The sequence below is a fragment of the Anomaloglossus baeobatrachus genome, chromosome 4, assembly GCF_048569485.1.
Source record: "Anomaloglossus baeobatrachus isolate aAnoBae1 chromosome 4, aAnoBae1.hap1, whole genome shotgun sequence".
NCBI lineage: Eukaryota > Metazoa > Chordata > Amphibia > Anura > Aromobatidae > Anomaloglossus > Anomaloglossus baeobatrachus.
This window is the reverse complement of record NC_134356.1, coordinates 49,970,736-49,990,676: the sequence shown is the minus strand read 5'-3', so window position 1 is coordinate 49,990,676 and position 19,941 is coordinate 49,970,736. Positions and strand designations below refer to the sequence as shown.

Sequence of the window (19,941 nt, the reverse complement as noted above, 5' to 3'; positions counted from 1 at the left end):
GGAATGGTGAACCATACTTGAAAGCGTTCATAAATTTGCTAATGGGAGTACCGAGTTTGCCAGGTGAATTTTTTCTGGCTTTTTTTTCACAGACCAGTTCCTTTTTAGGCCACACCAAACCTACCTGTAGTTCCTGCCCTTTAAATGTGCATCGGTGTGACAAGGATTAGGGTCATGACTAAGAAAATGTAGGGAGATGTTGGGAGAACAATGCCTTGCACAAAGTTTGTGATTTGACCGCGAAACTTGTCAGCTCTTTCAGGAATCGCAGCAGTCTCCCCTTTTTTGTTGACTCACAAGATTATCTAAGAGTTGACAAGCATGAGTTACTGCTTCTTTCTTGATGGTATTCTCGGCTCCTCTTGACGAAACCTCATCATTGTGGTGTGATCAACATGTGATGTCACGACAGGCTATTTTATTAAAAGAAGTGCAAGGCATGTCATGAGGTAGGAGGTGGTTCTTAGGGCTCCCATCCAGTGAACAATGCCTTGCAGAAAGTTTGTGCTTTGACCGTGAAACTTGGCAACTCAATCAGGAATTGTAGAGAGCTCCCCTTTTTTTGTTGACTCACAGATGTTCTAAGACTTGACAAGTATGAGTTACTGCTTCCTTCCTGATGGTATTCTTAGCTCCTCTTTTGATTACCTGGCCTGGCACGACCTCATCATTGTCGCGTGATCAACATGTGATGTCTCAACAGATCATCTTATTAAAAGAAGTGCAGGGCATGCCATGAGGAATGAGGTGGATCTCAGGGCTCCCATCCAGTGAACAATGCCTTTCAGAAAGTTTGTGCTTTGACCGCGAGGAATTGCGGAGGGCTCCCCTTTTTTTGTTGACTCACAGATGTTCTAAGAGTTGACAAATATGAGTTAGACAGGGGAACATCATCTAAGAGCCTGGCACTGACTTTTCTTTTTAGCCAGTATTCTTTTTCGATTACTATTTACAATTCTACCTTCTTTTTATTTAGGCTTCCAATGCAATTTTTAGATGTTCTCACAATCTACATGGACCATAACATAGTTTTTCTATTTACTAACATTTAGCATAAGATAATAGTATTGTAAATCTACTTAGTCCATCGTTTAATTCTTGGTAACACCCTGGCTGTAGACGGCTGCACTGCAATGGATTCCCACGCATGGCTATAAAACTACTGATACTCGGCATGTTGATTCGATCACCTGCATTTATTCTCCAGATCTGGTAAACATATTGATATTCATATTGTGGACATAGTTTATACAAATACCTCTTTAAGATGCCATTTTTCTGAAGGCTTGCATGCACAACGGTGATGGAGCTGGAGCAGGGACGGGGGCACATGGTGGTTTAGGATGAAGCTTGCAGCTGGTTCACCTATCCTTTGTCTCATGACCTCATGAGTGATTTCTCAAGCTGTAACTTATCGAGTGTTATCTATTCATTTTTAAAGAAATCCAGTAAACCTGGCAGTATTAAAACTGAACGAGCAGGGGCTTTTGGACAAATTGAAAAACAAATGGTGGTACGACAAGGGAGAATGCGGCAGCGGGGGAGGTGATTCCAAGGTCAGCCCCAGTAAGAACAAACTAGCGGGTAACAAAACAGCATGATAGTAACCAGCAGCTGCCTGTATACCTTTTTTGCCACAGCCCCGGTGCCATAACTCTGCCATATAGGCTGAAAAATGACAGTAAAGCCATACTAACAGCACAATTACTGAAAACATATCTTATGAACAAAAAATTTTAACCAAAAAGACACATAATGTAATATAAATAGCAGCAGCCATACATCAAAAAGTTTTTATGGAAAATGTTTGTTTTGTAAATAAAAACAAAAATTGAATATTTTCTAATTCTAATTAACATTTTTTAATTTCTAATCAAGTTTCTAATTGCAATTAAAAATTAAATTTCAAAAATTTCACTTTGTAGCAGCCATACATCAAAAAGTTTTTATGGAAAATGTTTGTTTTGTAAATAAAAAAAAAAATTGAATATTTTCTCATTCTAATTAACATTTTTTAATTTCTAATCAAGTTTCTAATTGCAATTAAAAATTAAATTTCAAAAATTTCACTTTGTTACAAATATATTCTTAAAATTGTATATAGACACTATGGCAGAATCAACCAGTATTGGTTGCCCATCTTTCACAACCCACCCTCTGTTGTCTTAGCCCAAGCAAGAATAAATTAGGTAATTAGATCACCGGGTGCAAGAAAGTGGATCATCCACAGGCAAGGGACGGGTGTTGCTGGTTACTCAAAGTGATATAGTTAATACTCGTCTGGCTTGGCTGGAAGAGAAGGGAGGAACGGGCGCTAGGGGATGGAGGGTAAGGGTGGTGGTGCTTGATAGAGTATTGAAGCGTATCACTTTGTCATGGTTCACGCATACGTCAATGAATGCCTCAATGAAATGTTGCTATGCTACTGAATAACATAAAATAACATTGGTGATGTTATTTATGTTATTTCCCATGGTTTGAAGAGGTGCTGTAAACCTAGCGGTATTGAAACTCAGTGAGCAAGGCGTCTTAGACAAGCTGAAAAGCAAATGGTGGTACGATAAAGGGGAATGTGGAAGCAAAGACTCCGGAAGTAAGGTTAGTCACGCCCATAACAGTGAGTTCCCGCCAATGATCACGTGATGCTGCAGGGGCCTTCTGATTGGTTAACAGTTTTCTCTCCTTACATCTATTCGCGGCAGCAAGTCATGTCTTTTTTTTCAGGTTCCCGTCAACACCTCAATCCATATAATAAACTTACAACAAAAACAGTATAAGAATATTACAACTTACTAAACCCAAACATACATAGCTATTATACCCTAAAATGTTTGTATAAATTATAATAAAAAAAGAAAAGTGCTACTTTTATAGTGAAATAATGTAAATATTGAATAAATCATTAAAATGACCCATTTTAAAATTATGATTTCAAAATGTATGTTAAAAATGTCTGGCATAGAATTAAATGTTAAAAACACTGCCCACAAACAAATTTTATAAATTGCATAAAATGCATTCAAAACACATTTACCACAATGTTATCTTCTCATTCCCCATGTTTGACCCCATTAAAATAAAACAGCTTGTTCTCCACTCCCATTCCGGCGCTGTTGCAGTGGGGCCGGCGCTCACATGAGGGTGTAATGTTACACAACCCCCTCGCCCATCACTGCCAACTTCTCTCTCCCCGCCTTCAAGTAATCAACTGGGAGTGAGCGGCAGATGGAGATCTCACTTCCTGTTGATCACTCATATGTCCAAAGGTGGGGAGAGACAAGTTGGCACTGATTGGGCAAGAGGGTTGTGTGATGTCACACAACCCCATCTCCCAATCACCACCATCTTCTCTCTCCCCACCTTCAGATGTATGAGTAATCACCAGGAAGTGAGCAGCAGTCGGAGCTCTCACTTCCTGTTGATTACTCATATGTCCGAAGGCTGGGAGAGAGAAGCCAGCGCCGCCGGACTAACATTGGCATGGGAGGTGGGTATAAGCTTTTTTTATTTTAATAGGACTAAACATGGGGAAGGGGTTTTCCTTGTAGTGGACAATCCCTTTAAATCAGGAATATGTATCTTAAGACTTTTAAGAACTTCAAATCGTATTCTTTTATTAACTTTATATTTTATTCATATCTTTTAATTCAGTTTGTGGGATTTTTAGGCCAGAGATTTTGATATAAAAGTTTGCTCTCTGTGCCAAATATTTTCCAAATATGCACATTTTTGGCACCCCATTATGATTTTTTTTATTGCATATTGATTGACTTCAATATTTTCATCAATTTCTGACTATAAATAAAACATCCATATTATGCATTCACCACCTAACCCACTGTATTGCATAAGGAAACCATCCTATACTAGTACAGCATATATTCTCTTCTATAACAATGAGAGTATTTTTTACATATACTGTACCTAAACACAATACATTACACATCTAAAAAGAAGAACATTAATTATGCTGACTATTTTCTTAAGAGTAAACCACATTAAATTGTAATCGCAGTTCGCGTTTTACATGTACTTTCCTCCAAAAAGTTTTAAGTACCTAGTATTTCTTTTATTTTTGATCATTTGAGTCATTATTATGTAATTTTAATTTCCGTATGTTGAACTGAATTGTGTTTCATGTGATACTGTTCTTGTGAAATGCTCACAGATTTCTTCATTTTGGATAGGATTATAACTTTTAAATGGTAAAACGATATCCATCAGGTTCCGTAAAGTAGAACGTGCCTGAAAGGGGACACAAAGCATAAAATGCCAAAAAATTGTCTAAAAGATATAGGTTTGACATCTAGGACCCACATGTATTCTTATATCAAGGCGATCCATGAAGCCATCAGCTGCCGCATCCAGGAGGATCCATAAATCATTCTCTGTCTTTTCGGCATCTGTCTGCCATTGTTTGGCATATCCAGTGGATGTGCCGTAAATTATCTAAGGTAGACTATTTAACTAGGGGACAACCTGATGAATAATAATGACTAGTCAGGCCCAAAACGCGGCTATTAGATCAGTGCTAGAGATGAGCTAACCCGAGGTTCAGTCTTCGGGGTTCGTACCAAACAGTCTTTTAAAAAAAAAAGAATGGGGTTTGGAGTTCGGGTGCTTTACGTATGCAAACCACTTGTGCGCGGGTATGCTCAGTGCTCAGCCCAGTGTGAGCCGCTTGTAGTGTTTGATTGGCTCACATTGGCGGTAACAACAGTGTGATCGGATGTAGTGAACACCAAATGAAAAAAATGGAAAACTCCGCCCACCCTCCCCTGGAAGTGATCTGTTTATGGCTGGCTGCATGTGGGGGGAGACAAGAGCTGCAAAATTAATAACTTCCATTGTGGTTCAGGTCAAGTCCAGGTCCTAAACCAAGCATTATCTAAAGTCCGGCTGCACCCGCCGAACCGAACTACTATGGGTCAGCTCATCTCTAATCACTGCCAATCAGACATTAATGATCTTAAGTCCAACATCTTAGTTCTGCAATAGACCTTTCAGATATAATATTTAATTATGTATGGCATATCCTAAATATCTAGAAAATATAGGTCCTACTAATACGATCCGCACCTATCTAAAAGAAACCTTGGTGGGGGAGGGAGTCTGCAATCAGTTGAAGAAGTCATAATTCCCTTAAGCCCGCTTTACACACTACAATATATCTTACGATGTGTCGGCGGGGTCACGTTGTAAGTGACGCACATCCGGCATCGTAAGGTACATTGTAGTGTGTAACAGCTACGTGCGATTGCGAATGAACGGTAAAACGTTCATCGCACGCACGTCGTTCATTCCTCATGAATTGAACGTCAGGTTGTTCATCGTACCCGGGGTAGCGCACATCGCAGTGTGTGACACCCCGGGAACGATGAACAGATCTTACCTGTGTCCTGCAGCTCTCGGCCAGCAATGCGGAAGGAAGGAGGTGGGCGGGATGTTTCCGCTTCTATTAGCCGGCTGCCGAGTGACGTCGATGTGACGCCGAATGTCCCTCCCACTCCAGGAAGTGGACGTTCGCCGCCCACATCGAGGTCGTATGGACGGGTAAGTACATGTGACGGGGGTTAATCGTTTGTGCAGCACATTCAACAAAATTCAACATGCCGCACATACGATGGGGGCGGTTATGATCGCATACGATATCGTATGCAGAATCGTAACATGTAAAACAGGCTTTACAATTGAATGGGAATTCCAACTACCTGCCCACTGACAGTTTGATGTGATGACTTTCTTCTCAAGCTAGATGGAGGTCTCTTTGGTAGTTGACCTGCTTCAACTATACAATTATGTCATATCCTATGGATATGGCAAAAATGTACTAAATGGAAGCACACGTACAGTATAATGCATAGTTGATGAGAGACATGTATTCTGGTTAGTCTACTACAGCAATTTTCCACAGGATCCCTATAAAAGTGCCCACTGGCAGACACAGACCGAAAAGGAAGCTCTTCATAATGCACAATACCCCCCACTTTGGAAGCAGAAATGGGCCCCTTTACCTCTTAGACCTGAAAGTGTCCACTATAGTGGAAACCACTTTCAGTTGTCAACCCTCTACTGCAAGAAGTAATTAAAGAGGACCAACCACAAGGATTTTCCAATATAAACTAAAGCCAGTGCTATACTGACACTATCATACTGATTCTATACATACCTTTAGTTGTGAGATCGGATGTATAGTTTCTGAAATACAGGCAAGTATAGTTTGTGAAATGCACTGTTATTTGATTGATAGGTGCAACAGAATATCTAATAGGTGGGTCTGGTTTTGCTTGTTATTCCCGCCCCTGTCTGCCTGCCTGTCCTTCCTCCCTCTGTTTCTGTTATAAGGGGGGGAGTAGGAGGGAGGAAGGACAGGGGGCAGAAGGACAGGCAGGCAAACAGGGGCGGAAGCAACTAGCGAAACCTGACCCACCTATTAGATATTCTGTTGCACCTATCAATCAAGTAACAGTGAAAGTCACAAACTTTACTTGCCTATATTTCAGAAAGTATACATCCGATCTGACAACTAAAGGTACGGTTAGAATCAGCATGATAGTGCCAGTATAGCACTGGTTTTATTTTATATAGTAAAATCCTGGTGGGTAGTCCTCTTTAAGCTTGGCCAACGAACTGATGACTCAACTACAACAAATTCACAGGACCCGATTCATAAACCCTCGGCGTTGCCAGTCTTGATGAGGGGGCGCTCTTTAGTCATACCCTCCTGATTCATAAAGAGCAGTCCACCTTTTCGTGAATCTGGAGTATCTGACAAGTGGCATGTACTGGATTCAGAGTTTTGGTGTACAGAATGCCACAACTCATCATGAATTAGACCAGCTGTGGCATCCTGCCCCCACTATGCCGCATCCCCAAAATTTTATTACCAAGTTGAACCTTTTACAAGCTTTTACGCCAGAATTTTCTGGTGATAGGTTTGATGAATCGTGCCCATAATGTTCCGGGGCAATCCTGCTGAATTTAGAGCACTTGGAAGGCATGTCAAGAAGAACTGTAATGCATCTGATCATGGAGGACTGCCTCGAAGTTTGTGAGCACCAGTAGGTTAAAATGACATTGTATAAATCTCATCAATAGCAACCTTTAGATTTGCTTTATTCGAAGAGAGGTAGAATTTTTTTTACGTGCCATTAAATAGATAAGTATAGCTCACAGGGTCAGGAACAAGCCAACATAGGCAACTGCATTAAGCCCATTCATTGGTTTTCATAGAGCTTTTTAGATAGGTTTGATGCTTTTAATTAGAAAGGCGCTACAATGTTTTCATTTTTGGTTCCTACAACTTTATGCTTTCACTAGTGATCACTAGGATTATATCGATATATATAAGTTAAAAGAACTCAAGAGAAATTAGATAAAAAAAATTGTGGAGACATGTTAATCATAATGGACTGAATTTACAGAATAATCCAGACCAGAATGTATTCTTATTTGTTAACACTCGCTTTATTTCTTGTATGGCTTAGCATATCACATGAAACACAATCCATTTTTTGGGGGTCATTTGCAATAGGAAGTGCTTTATCTTTCTGAAGAGTTCGGTTACATTTATGTTTCGCTGCCATTTTCTGACCAGGAACACCTCTCCTCAATACAGGGGTGCGCCACAGCACCCAGCCCATATTAATTAGAATTACAAGTGTACGCTACAGCACCCAGCTTACATTAGCTAGGCTTAGAGGTGTGTGCAACAGCACCCAGCCCAAATTAGCTAGGATTGCTGGTGTGCGCCACAGCACCCAGCCCAAATTAGCTAGCATTGCAGGTGTGCCCCACAGCACCCAGCCCAAATTAGCTAGGATTGCACGTGTGTGCCACAGCACCCATTTTACATTAGCTAAAATTACAGGTGTGTGCCACAGCGCCCAGCCCAAATTAACTAGGATTACAAGTGTGCGCCAGAGCACCCAGTTACATTAGCTAGGATTACAGGTGTGTGCCACAGCACCCAGCCCAAATCAGCTAGGATTGCAGGTGTGTGCCACAGAAATCAGCCCAAATTAGCTAGGATTACACGTGTGCACCAGCACCCAGCCCAAATTAACTAGGATTACAGGTGTGCGCCACAGCACTCAGTTTTAATTAGCTAAGATTACAGGTGTGCGCCACAGCACTCAGTTTAAATTAGCTAGGATTATAGGTTTGCCCAAATTAGCTAGGATTACAGGTGTGTGCCACAGCACCCCGCCCAAATCAGCTAGGATTACAGATGTGAGCCAGAGCACTCAGCTTAAATTTTTTATGCTCACAGGTGTGCGCCACAGCACCCAACTTGGCTCTGTGGCGCACACCTGTAAACCCAGCTAATTTGGGAGGCTTTGGCTATGGGATGACTTGGGATTGTCAGTTGAGGAGGGGTGTCACTGGTCAGAAAATGACAGCTATACAATAGAAAGGAATTGAACAATTGACCTCAATTGCTCCTTGATGTGGAAATATACTGAAATAACATCACCTAATATCAGAGATATTACAAAGCCGGACAGAGAGACGTTCCTTTAGTTTCCATCTTTTTTCGGGGATCGGTTTATCAGCAGGAGATTATCACTACAGGGCTAGCTGTTAACTGATCTGTGTAACCTCACCCCCAGAACCAATTGGCATTTTTCTGTCATTGTGGATTGTATACAGAAAACTACCAATTAGTGGTATGGGTGGGGTTATACACAGCTTAGCATTCAGAGCTCTGCTAGATTGGCAGCAGAGAAAACAGATTTTATCAGTCTCAGCCCTGACATCATGCTGGTCTCACATTACATAGGAAAAACCTGATGACCGCTTCCCTTTTATAGCGCTGAGCGTGGACTGAAGAAGTGCATGTAGGTAAAACTTAGGTCTATGAAGTTAAATCGATAATCCGACACAGATGTGTCATATTTGAAGGAAAAATTTCCTTCCAGAATCCCTGTATCCCCATCCTATGTCCAAAAATATAGTACCCATAACAGATGGTGTAAATCGATTCACAGGACCCAGTTCAGCTGCTACTCCAGTGACCTGTGTTTATTGGAAGGGAGCCCTGAGAAGTGCCTCCTTCCTGATGAGATTCCCGTCTCATCTTTTTATTAGCCGGCCTGATGTGACCTTACTATTATGGCGTGATCAACATGTGGTGTCGTGTCTGGCCTGCTTATTAAAAGAAACTCAGGGTATGCCATGATGTAGGAGGTGATTCTCAGGGCTCCGATCCATTGGACATGGATCATTGACTTGGCCGCTGGATCGGGTGCTGCATATTGATTTACACTGTCTCTATCCATAACCTATAATATTCGTTTTTTATCTACTTCTGGACTACCCATAGAGTAAGCTGCTTAGATCCTTCAGCTGTGGGGTTGGGGAGCCGGCTGTCAGACACAGCTAGACTCCACACAGATAAGGCTAACATGGCTAATTATCATGTTTGCCTTCTAGATCACCGCATACACAGTGCTTGTGTATACAGATTAGAAATCACTTAAGGCCACTTTACACGCAGCGACATCGCTAGCGATGTCACTGCCGATCACACCCGCTCCCGTCGGTTGTGCGTCACGGGAAAATCACTGCCTGTGGCGCACAATATCGTTAGTCCCCATCACACATACTTACCTGCCTAGTGACGTCGCTGTGGCCGGCGAACCGCCTCCTTTCTAAGGGGGCGGTTCGTGCAGCATCACAGTGACGTCACACGGCAGCTGTCCAATAGAAGTGGAGGGGCGGAGAGCAGCCAAAAGAAAGACACGCCCACCTCATTGCCAGAGGACGCAGGTAAGGTGTTGTTCCTCGTTCCTGGGGTGTCACACGTAGCGATGTGTGCTGCCTCAGAGCCCACGAACAACCTGCGTCCTGCAACAGCAACGATATTTGGGATTAGAACGACGCGTAAACAACGATCAACGATTAGGTGAGTAATTTTGATCGTTAACGGTCGTTCGTACGTTTCACACGCAACGACGTCGCTAATGAGGCCGGATGTGCATCACGAATTCCGTCAGCGATCTTGTTGCATGAAAAAGCCCCCTTTACAGTGCTTCCTACTCCAGACCCAAAGACCCGCTCCTACCCCAAAAAAGTATGTACATATTTTTAGCAGTCTTTTCTGACCCTTAAAAAAAATAAATCTGAAAAATAGCTACATAGCTCCTAATTTTATTCACATTTTACCCTTATATAGGCAATAAAAAATGAATATACTGTAAAAATAACAATAATTAAAAAAAAAAGGGAAAAACTATCATGTGAAATTTGCATCCAGAACCATGAGCAGCTCTGGGTACATATTTCTAATCCCTGCCTTACTGTCTCAGCATCTAGTTGCATACATAAAGATATCTATAGAAAAAGTATTTCCACAGATCCTTTATGATATGCTAATGAGCAAGAGGACTAGTCACAAGGGCGTTAATTCCTGCACTCATTCCGCCCTCTTAGCATGGTAGCACGGCACAAGCTATTCAATACCCATTGCCTCACGCCATCTACAGTGACGCGCGTACCTGTGTCCGTTGTCACTGCTGATCAAAATGACCGGCACTTCCGGACATGCTCACTATGAAGCCAGGTGTATGCGTCCTGGTTTCAGAGAAGTCTTGTGCACATGACTTGAAGTGCCAAGGACTTCTGATCATGCACACTGACCGTAAACCCAGTGTTCTGAGGTGGTAGTAGCGCCGCTGATGACGCTGACCAATGGGCATTGAATAGCATGTTAGTGCGCCTCTGTGGGTGTGCTAACATGCTAAGAGGGCAGAATGAGTGCAGTAACTAACGCCCTTTTGACTAGTCTCTGCACTCATTAGCATATCATAAAGGATCTCTAGAAATACTTTTTCTAAAGATCTCTTTATGTATACTACTAGATACAAGTACAATTAGGCAGGGATTAGAAATATGTACCCAGAACTGCTCGTGGTATTGCGTCTGACAGGTTCACTTTAAAGGGAACCTGTCACCACTTTTTTGAAATATAAGCTGCGGCCACCACTACCGGCTCTTATATACAGCATTCTAACATGCTGTATATAAGAGCCCAGGCCGCTGTGACAACATAAAAAACACTTTATAATACTGCGGTGGAATAGGGTCTAATGGGCATCTCTGTTGTCCGGTGCGGGCGCCTCCCCTTTCGGCCATCTTCGTCCTCTTTCTGAAGCCTGTGTGCATGACGCGGCTACGTCATACAAACTCGCCGGTCCTGCGCAGGCACACTACAATACTTTGGTCTGCCCTGCTCAGGACCGGAATGCTGGCGAGCGTGGATGACGTCGGATTCGTCATGCACCGCGGCTAGAGAAGAAGGAGAACAAAGATGTCCGAAAGAGGCGGCTCCGGCACCAGACAACGGAGACGCCCATTAGGCCCTATTCCACCGCAGCGCGACCGTTAGGTAAGTATTATAAACTGTTTTTATGTTGTCACCACAGCAGCCTGGGCTCTTATATACAGCATGTTAGAATGCTGTATATAAGAGCCCGGTGGTGGTGGCCGCAGATTATAGTCCAAAAAAGTGGTGACAGGTTCCCTTTAAGTCTGTGAATCAACCATTGTCTGGCAAAGGGTTGGATCGTCTTACTGCTTTTACAGAAAAAACTAAATCCTGTCTGTGTATCCGTCATATACACAGGAGCCCAATTTTGTACACAAGTTTCCATATCTCACCATAGGAGCACTAGGTAGTTACCAAAATGTATTCTAAGTTACACCTGTTGCAAATGACCCCCACTATTGTCTTTTTTCTTACCCTTAGTCATAATTTACAGTTTTTACCCAGGTAGACACTTTAATCCAAACTAATAAATATTATTTTTTACTTTTGGTTCTATTATTATTCTCATCATTATTATTTTATGTGCTATAATCCTATGTTTGTGTTGTTGCTTTAGCTCAAAAAGATCAATATATTTTTTTCATTTCTTCAGGTCGTAAGCATTTCTAAGAAGATTATTTTCACACTGCATGTTGAATCGGAGTCAACCGAACTCACCCTACAGAGACATATCCAGTTTAACATTAAAATACATAATATTATACTGTTTTCCGCGTACATAAGGAGAAAATTGACCATTAAAAGTGTAGAACCACTAATACTTCGTATACTATTAGCGAGCCGTTCACAAATCCATAAATCTTCAGAAACGCACACAAGAGAATACACTTGGTTCTTCTGCATTTTTTGGTCATATATTGAAGGCCCCGAAAATAGAGATGGTGGGACTACTGTGGTCACTGGGCAACGTTGGGTGCATGCTTAAAGTCAACGCTCATGTTTTCTGGAGGGAGGTGGGTCTTTGGAGTGACACAATGCAATGATGAACTGGTGGGAGGTGGGAGAATGTGTGAATATTGTAATGGTGTGATACGGCGGTCTGGTTATATATGGCAGACGCCAAGCCTTTTTGACATGGTAATGTCCTCTAAATGTATAACCTCAGTTTGATGTTTATTTCCTTTAATAAAATATGGATGAATCAGTGATTCACAACTGAAACCATCAACCGGCTTGGAACAAACCCTAAAAGTAACCCCATGAAACATATTAATCTAATGACCTCATTATCATTCTGTCAGTACCATAGACTTCATCATATTTGGAGTAAATCTTCAGAGCAATGATTTCATCCAGACAATATAACTAAATGTTCCCACACTAAAACTTAGATAGTTGTCAGTCAAATTATGTTTCCTGATGAACATTCTCCCAATAGCCATTTCGGCCAGCTCTCCCATACACAGCAGTGCTTATTTGGCTGAACGCCTGTGTCTTCTGCCAAGCATGTGACTAACAGCTATTTCGGCCGGGTCTACCATACACTGCAGTGCTTGTTTGGCTAAATGCTCCTGTGTTTTGTATGGAAAAGTAGGAGATCAAAGCAATTGGAAGTCCAAAACCATACAAGCTCGATCAACATCTCCCCTGGCAATCAGTTGGCCATCACCTCCATAGATATTAGAATGTCAGCTGAACAACCCTTCTGCCAAACATTTGGTCATTGGCAATTTTGGCCAGCTCTTTCATACACAGCACTGCTTATTTGGCTAAACGCTCCTGTGTTCTCTATGAAGAATTAGAAGGTTGAAGCAATTGGCAGTCTAAAACCGTACAAGCCCAATCACCAGCTTCCCCGGCAATCAGTTGGCCATCGCCCCTATGCACATTAGAGTGTTGGCTGAATGACCCTTCTGCCAAACATTTGGCCATAGGCCATTTCGGCCATCTGTCACATACACATCAGTGCTTATTTGCCTGAATGCTCCTATCTTCTCTATGAAAAAGTAAGAGGCTAAAGCAATTGTCAGTCCAAAACCGTGTAAGCCCGATCACGCATCTCCCCTGGCAATTGGTTGGCCATTGTCCCCATACACATTAGAGTGTCAGCTGAATGACCCTTCTGCCAAACATTTGGCAAACTGCTTTGTTGACTTGCTCCCCCATACACAGCAGTGCTTATTTGGCTAAACGCTCCTGTCTTCTTTATGAAAAAGTAGGAGGCTAAAGCAATTGGAAGTCCAAAACCGTGCAAGCCCGATCACGCATCTCCCCTGGCAATCGGTTGACCATTGCCCCCATACACATTAGAGTGTCAGCTGAACGACCCTTCTGCCAAACATTTGGCCAACAGCCATTTTGACTTGCTCTCCCATACACAGCAGTGCTTTTTTGGCTAAACGCTCCTGATTTCTCTATGAAAAAGTGGGAGATCACAGCAATTGGAAGTCCAAAACCTGATCAACATCAGTTGGCCATCACCTCCATACACATTAGAGTGTTGGCTCAATCAGTAGATATTGGCGGGTGCAGTCAACATCAGTCTTACATATATGGGGGCCTTAAGGCAACCCGTTAGTGATACGTTGCATACAGTGCAAACTATTTTGTACAACGTATCACCATGTTGAAGGGAGGATAGAATTCGGTTATGAGAACTTAGCCCTTCATGAGTTTGTAAATTCTTAGAGTGCTGGACTTGTAGCGTAAAGTGACGAAACACAAATAGGGACCTGAAAATTACTTATTTTCTGATTTTCTATTTTTCTGGAAAAAAAGTCAAACAATCTAAATATTTTAATGGGAATTAGTTTAACATAATTGCTAAGGAAGATATTATTTTGAACTCAAATCGAAACGATTGGGCCAAAAACAGTCAAAACTTATTTTTTTCACATTTTTTTTAGATACAAAATGAACTATCCACTTAAGACTTTAGACATTTCATGGCATCAGTTGTAAACCAATGCTCGAAATAAACCTTAGGAAAAGTCGTAATAAACTGAGATTTTTCGGAGCCGGTTTTGACGTGAATTGTAAATCAGCTTTTGCATTAACTGCTTTGCTCAACATATTTAAACAAGCATAAGATTAAAGAGCTGCTCGCTCCCTTGCGCTGACACAAATTTACTATTGTTGCAAGGTCTTAAAATATGGCTAATTTCTAAGCTATACACATTTCTCTTTCTTCTGAGCCTTAGCTGAATCATAACCACAAGATTATTTCCGAATGTGATTTAAAAAGTGTACAGATCACGTCCAAAAGGCTTAACCTCTGCCAATTGCCGATTCCGGGAGGCATAGAAATGCTGGGGTTGCTGCCTGATGAATGTTTATGGCTTGTTGACATGACTAATGGCATATAAGTAAGGTTGGCATGGGTGGCACAAAAAAGCTTGAAGATGCCTTCAATGTATTGTTTGCTCGTATAACACATTCTTCCCCTCCCTTTTTCCCCTGCTCCTATCTTTTCTCTCTGCTTCCAGGATAAAACAAGTGCACTAAGCCTCAGCAATGTCGCTGGCGTCTTCTATATCCTGATCGGAGGCCTGGGACTGGCTATGTTGGTTGCACTAATTGAATTCTGTTACAAGTCCAGGAGTGAATCCAAAAAGATGAAGGTGGCATCGCATCTCATGTCATATCACTTCATTTTTCCAAACTTTCTACTTCAAATACAGAATGCTTTAAAAGGAATCTGTGATGAGAGGGAGCAGCATGATGTGGGGGCAGAAACCCTGATTCCAGCAATGTGTCAATTACTAGGCTGTATTTTTCTGTTTCAATAAATTGAGTATTTTATCAGAAGATGATTATCAATACAGGACTAGCTGTCTCATGCATCTTGGTCCAACCACACCCCCAACACTGATTAGCAGCTTTTTGCCAATATACAGCATACACAAAAAGCAGCTTTTTGCCAATATACAGTGTACACAAAAAGCAGTTTTTTGCTAATATATAGTGTACACAAAAAGGAGCTTTTTTTAATATACAGCATGCACAAAAAGCAGCTTTTTGCCAATATACAGTGTACACAAAAATCAGCTTTTTGCCAATATACAGTGTACACAAAAATCACCTTTTTGCCAATATACATCGTACACAAAAAGCAGCTTTTTGCTAATATACAGTGTACACAAAAAGCAGCTTTTTTTCAATATGCAGCATACACAAAAAGCAGCTTTTTGCCAATATACAGTTTGCACAAAAAGTAGTTTTTTGCTAATATATAGTGCACACAAAAAGGAGCTTTTTTCAATATACAGCATACACAAAAAACAGCTTTTTGCCGATATACAGTGTACACTAAAATCAGCTTTTTGCCAATATACAGTGTACACAAAAAGCAGCTTTTTGCTAATATACAGTGTAATCAAAATGCAGTTTTTTTGTCAATAGATAGTATACACAAAAAACAGCTTTTTGCCAATATACAGTGTACACAAAAAGCAGCTTTTTGCCAATATACAGTGTACACAAAAATCGGCTTTTTGCCAATATACAGTGCATAGAAAAAGCAGCTTTTTGCTAATATACAGTGTACACAAAAAGCAGCTTTTTTCAATATACAGCATACACAAAAAGCAGCTTTTTGCTAATATACAGTGTACACGAAAATCAGCTTTTTGCCAATATACAGTGTACGCAAAAAGCAACTTTTTGCTAATATACAGTGTAAACAAAAAGCAGTTTTTTGTCAATATACAGCATACACAAAAAACAGTTTTTTGCCAATATACAATGTATACAAAAAGCAGCCAATCAGTTTTGTGGTTGGGGTTATACACAGCTCACCATTCCGAGCTCTGCTACATTACATAAAACTGATTTTATCACAACTACTACACCCAGAAAACTAAGTGATACATTGCAGAAATCAGGGTCTCTGTCCCTACATCATACTGAAGTCAGATTACATAGCAAAACCTGACAGATTCCCTTTAAAGGGTTATTACCATCTAGGCCTTTCATAGCTAAGATGCCAATAACTTCCATCGAGGTGGTCCTACGATAGCAGCTGAGTGGAACTATGATATGCTGTTTTCATTACTCTTTGGAAAAAAAGTTAACTTGTAGTACGGAAACAACACAGCCAGCAATTCTATATCTCCAACTTCAATAATGCAGGAGCTGGAGAGATAAAAACGGTCTAACCTGGGTGGAGATTGGGTGGGAGACGAGATAAGAGGTTTCTCACCTTCAGTGGTTGTGACAGTCACAACCACTGTAAATGCTTGTAGGAGAGAATCCTCGGCTCCTGCAGTCTGCATAGCTGAATGCTCAAAGGGAATAGGGGGTGAAGGAGTTTACCGCCGTGCTGACGTATGATGTATCAAACTGGAAACTTCTTTGGAAAATATGGTGATATATTTCTGCAAGTTTCAGAGCCCCTTCTTCAGGATAATAAATCACCAAAATTTCCGAAGAAGTTTTCAGTCTGATACATAATACAACAGCGCGGTGGTTAAGCCTTTCACCCCCTACTACCTTTGACTATTTTTTCAACTTATAAGTTACAGTTATAGCATAGCAAAGGCAAGTTTTCCATAGCCCCACCATGTTGGCCAGCACCTGGACTCAGTTATTGCCATCCTGGACATGAAAGGTTGAGGTGGGAATAACCTTTAATCTTCGTAATTGACTCCATATTATCCACAATGACCACGCCTTTACGCTCCACTATAGTCATCGTAGCTGAAATGTTATTTATGTTGTCTATTTCTTTTCGGAACCAAAACAAGTCTTTTGCCAATTAGAGTAATGAAAGATTTCCAGTAGTTAACTCCGGGTTAAAATCTTTGACATTTTTGGTGTACCCATATCCCAGCTATTTCCTTCCTCTCCGCCATTTCTTGGTTGCCAATAGCCTTTTTTGATTGGCACAACAAAGGTCAAAGAGCTTTAAAGGAACCATAAATGTCATTGATTAAAATACTCCTACGGTCAAAAGCCTGTAGGGTGGTGGCACTAGATAGTATATTACTTAGTAGGTTATTACAAGGAAGAACACTGAGACTGAGTAGCAAAAGAAATGTCTTGTAAGATTCAAGCATAACTTATTTCCCGCATACCATGCAATAATTGAGTTGAAGGGATTGTACAGATTAGAAAACGATTGACCGATACTATATTAGGGAATTCTAAGTTATAAGAGGAGGGTCCTCTATTTACCATTCTCATCTCTTGGAGTGAAGAACAATTACAAAATCTCTCGTCCTGGAGGACCTGTCTTGTTCTTCTTTCACAAGAAATCCAAATAGTTAAATGCAGTGTAATACCTAATTTCCCCTGTGGGGGTGCTGCAGGGAAATTGAATGCTTGCATTTAAACACAACCGATATTCTCTAAGGGTCCAAGTAGGGGATTTTTGTAAAGGGACCCTTCTATCTAGTTGGGATTATCTAAAATGGACAACTCCATTTAAAAAAATAGCTAATTTATTAATATGTGGATGGAGTCCATAGTGTTTAGAATGTAGCTATGATAGACATATTTAGACCTGAGATCATTAGCTATTCTCTTCTGCACCAGGCATCATCAAGTTTGGCATCCTGAGAGTCTTTGGTTGTTACTAGGCCCAAGACATCATGGACTCCATGGCACAACAGTCGTCATGAATCATGGCACAACAGTCATCATGAAGACATTGCACAACAGACGTCATGAGGTCATGGCACAACAAGTGTTATGAGGTCATTGCACAACATACGTCAGGGGTCATGGTGCAACAGACGTCATGAGGTCATGGCACAACATACGTCATAAGGTCATGGCACAACAAACGTTATGAGGTCATGGCACACCAGACGTCATGATGTCATGGCACAAAAGGCGTCATGAGGTCAGGGCACAACAGTCATCATGGGGTCATGGCACCACAGTCGTCATGAGGTCATGGCACAACAGATGTTATGAGGTCATGGCACAGCAGCCATCATGAGGTCATGGCACAACAGATGTCATGAGGTCATAGCACAACAGTCATCATGGGGTCATGGCACCACAGTCGTCATGAGGTCATGGCACAGCAGATGTCATAAGGTCATGGCACAATAGTCATCATGGGGTCATGGCACCACAGACATGAGGTCAAGGCACAACAGTCATCATGGGGTCATGGCACCACAGATATCATGAGGTCATGGGACCACAGTCATCATGAGGTCATGGCACAACAGATGTCAAGAGGCTATGGCACAACAGACTTCATAAGGTTATGGCACAACAGTCATCATGGGGTCATGGCACCACAGATCTTATGAGGTCATAGCACAACAGATGTCATGAGGTCATGGCACAACAGATGTCATGAAGTCATAGCACAACAAACTAGGCTACATGTGAAGTCATAACCTTGTTGAGCCTACTAAGCACTGAAGTATCCCAGATGCCAGGCTGAGGATGCTGGGCACATAAGTGAAGATTAGCCTTTATGGGGGACCGAAATGTACAAATTGTTTGAATTGCTCATCTCCATTTATGACATAGCATGTGGCTAGGTGATAAATGTTGCTTAACGGAAAACTCCTTTAAAGCATGTATCTCTGACTAGCAATATATGAATGTACATTTTGAAACTGTGAAATTACTGAAAGGACAGGGGTCTAACCCCTTATCCTCCTCAAAAGGGTTTTTGTTTAATCCCACAGCAAACAGTAACAGAGACGGTCCGTATGGCAACTCTACCAAGACCTTCTACAGCAGGAGGTAGCGGAGAAAATGGAAGAGTGGTCAGTCATGACTTCCCAAAATCCATGCAGACGATTCCATGTATGAGCCACAGCGCAGGTATGGCCCTAGGAGCAACTGGATTATAATACCAGCAGACTTCACGCTGCCTAGTGAAGCAATGGTGACCTTCCCCCCCTTCCAGTGCCAAAAACCACAAAGGACACATTTTATGGACTTTTCGCAGTCACTCAAAGATCTATTTTTTGTTATTTTGTTTCCTTTGTTCTTCTTGCCCCCTGTGGCAACTCTACAAGACAGTAACTGCAATAAAGAGCTGATTGGGGAAGAGAAGAGAACCTACCCTGTGGGCTGGACGATTGAATGTTATCAATAGACTCTGATCCCACAACGGTTCAACTCGTCATCAACTCTTAGTGTATTCAATTGTTTTAGAAGAATATTTTTTTTTCCATTTTTGTTCCATTTTCCTTATTTTTTTCTGTGTTAGCTTTCTGAATAAATTTGGGCGCACATTCTCCTGGCACATTTCCTTCAAAGTTAGGAGATACAACACTGCAATGTCCTTCATATGAGCAGTCCTTATATATTGAAATGGGTGTCTTCTTCAGCTAGAATCAAGAAGAATATGGCAAGAACAAGAGAAAGTGGAGATCCACAATGAGCTACAGTAGTTGTACATATAGAAACAGCGGAAAAGTCAAAGAATGGGGAAGACTCAATCATCTAGAGCATCACAGACGGAAGTGGAACTATAGAGTCATGTTATGGTGGCCAAGACAGTAGGACCACTTAATAAAAAGAAATAAGGTGATGCCGAATTTGTTAGTGAAGAGTTATATGCTACAAGTAGAAGTCAGTTGTCTTTGCTTACTAATGTGATCACAACTCTAAGCCATGACTATCAATACTTGAGGGCATCGATCAACCAACAGCGCACAAGTAGAACTTGACACCGGTCAAGTCAAGATAATCTATGA

General features: G+C 41.4%; 1 protein-coding gene across 4 annotated transcripts in view; it reads left to right on the top strand.

Moving 5' to 3' along the window:
• GRIA1 (glutamate ionotropic receptor AMPA type subunit 1) overlaps positions 1–19,209 on the top strand; it is a 370,258-nt gene extending 351,049 nt beyond the window's left edge. For 2 of the 4 annotated variants that reach the window (XM_075344320.1, XM_075344318.1), the window contains exons 14-16: positions 2,484–2,598; positions 14,755–14,889; positions 18,901–19,209. In XM_075344320.1, coding sequence (XP_075200435.1) covers positions 2,484–2,598; positions 14,755–14,889; positions 18,901–19,089 — 439 coding nt within the window. In that variant the 3' untranslated portion in view covers positions 19,090–19,209. Of the gene's footprint in view, positions 1–1,441; positions 1,557–2,483; positions 2,599–14,754; positions 14,890–18,900 lie in introns of all 4 variants that reach the window. The other 2 variants (XM_075344319.1, XM_075344317.1) reach the window with 1 other exon arrangement.
• Positions 19,210–19,941: the final 732 nt, after the last annotated feature.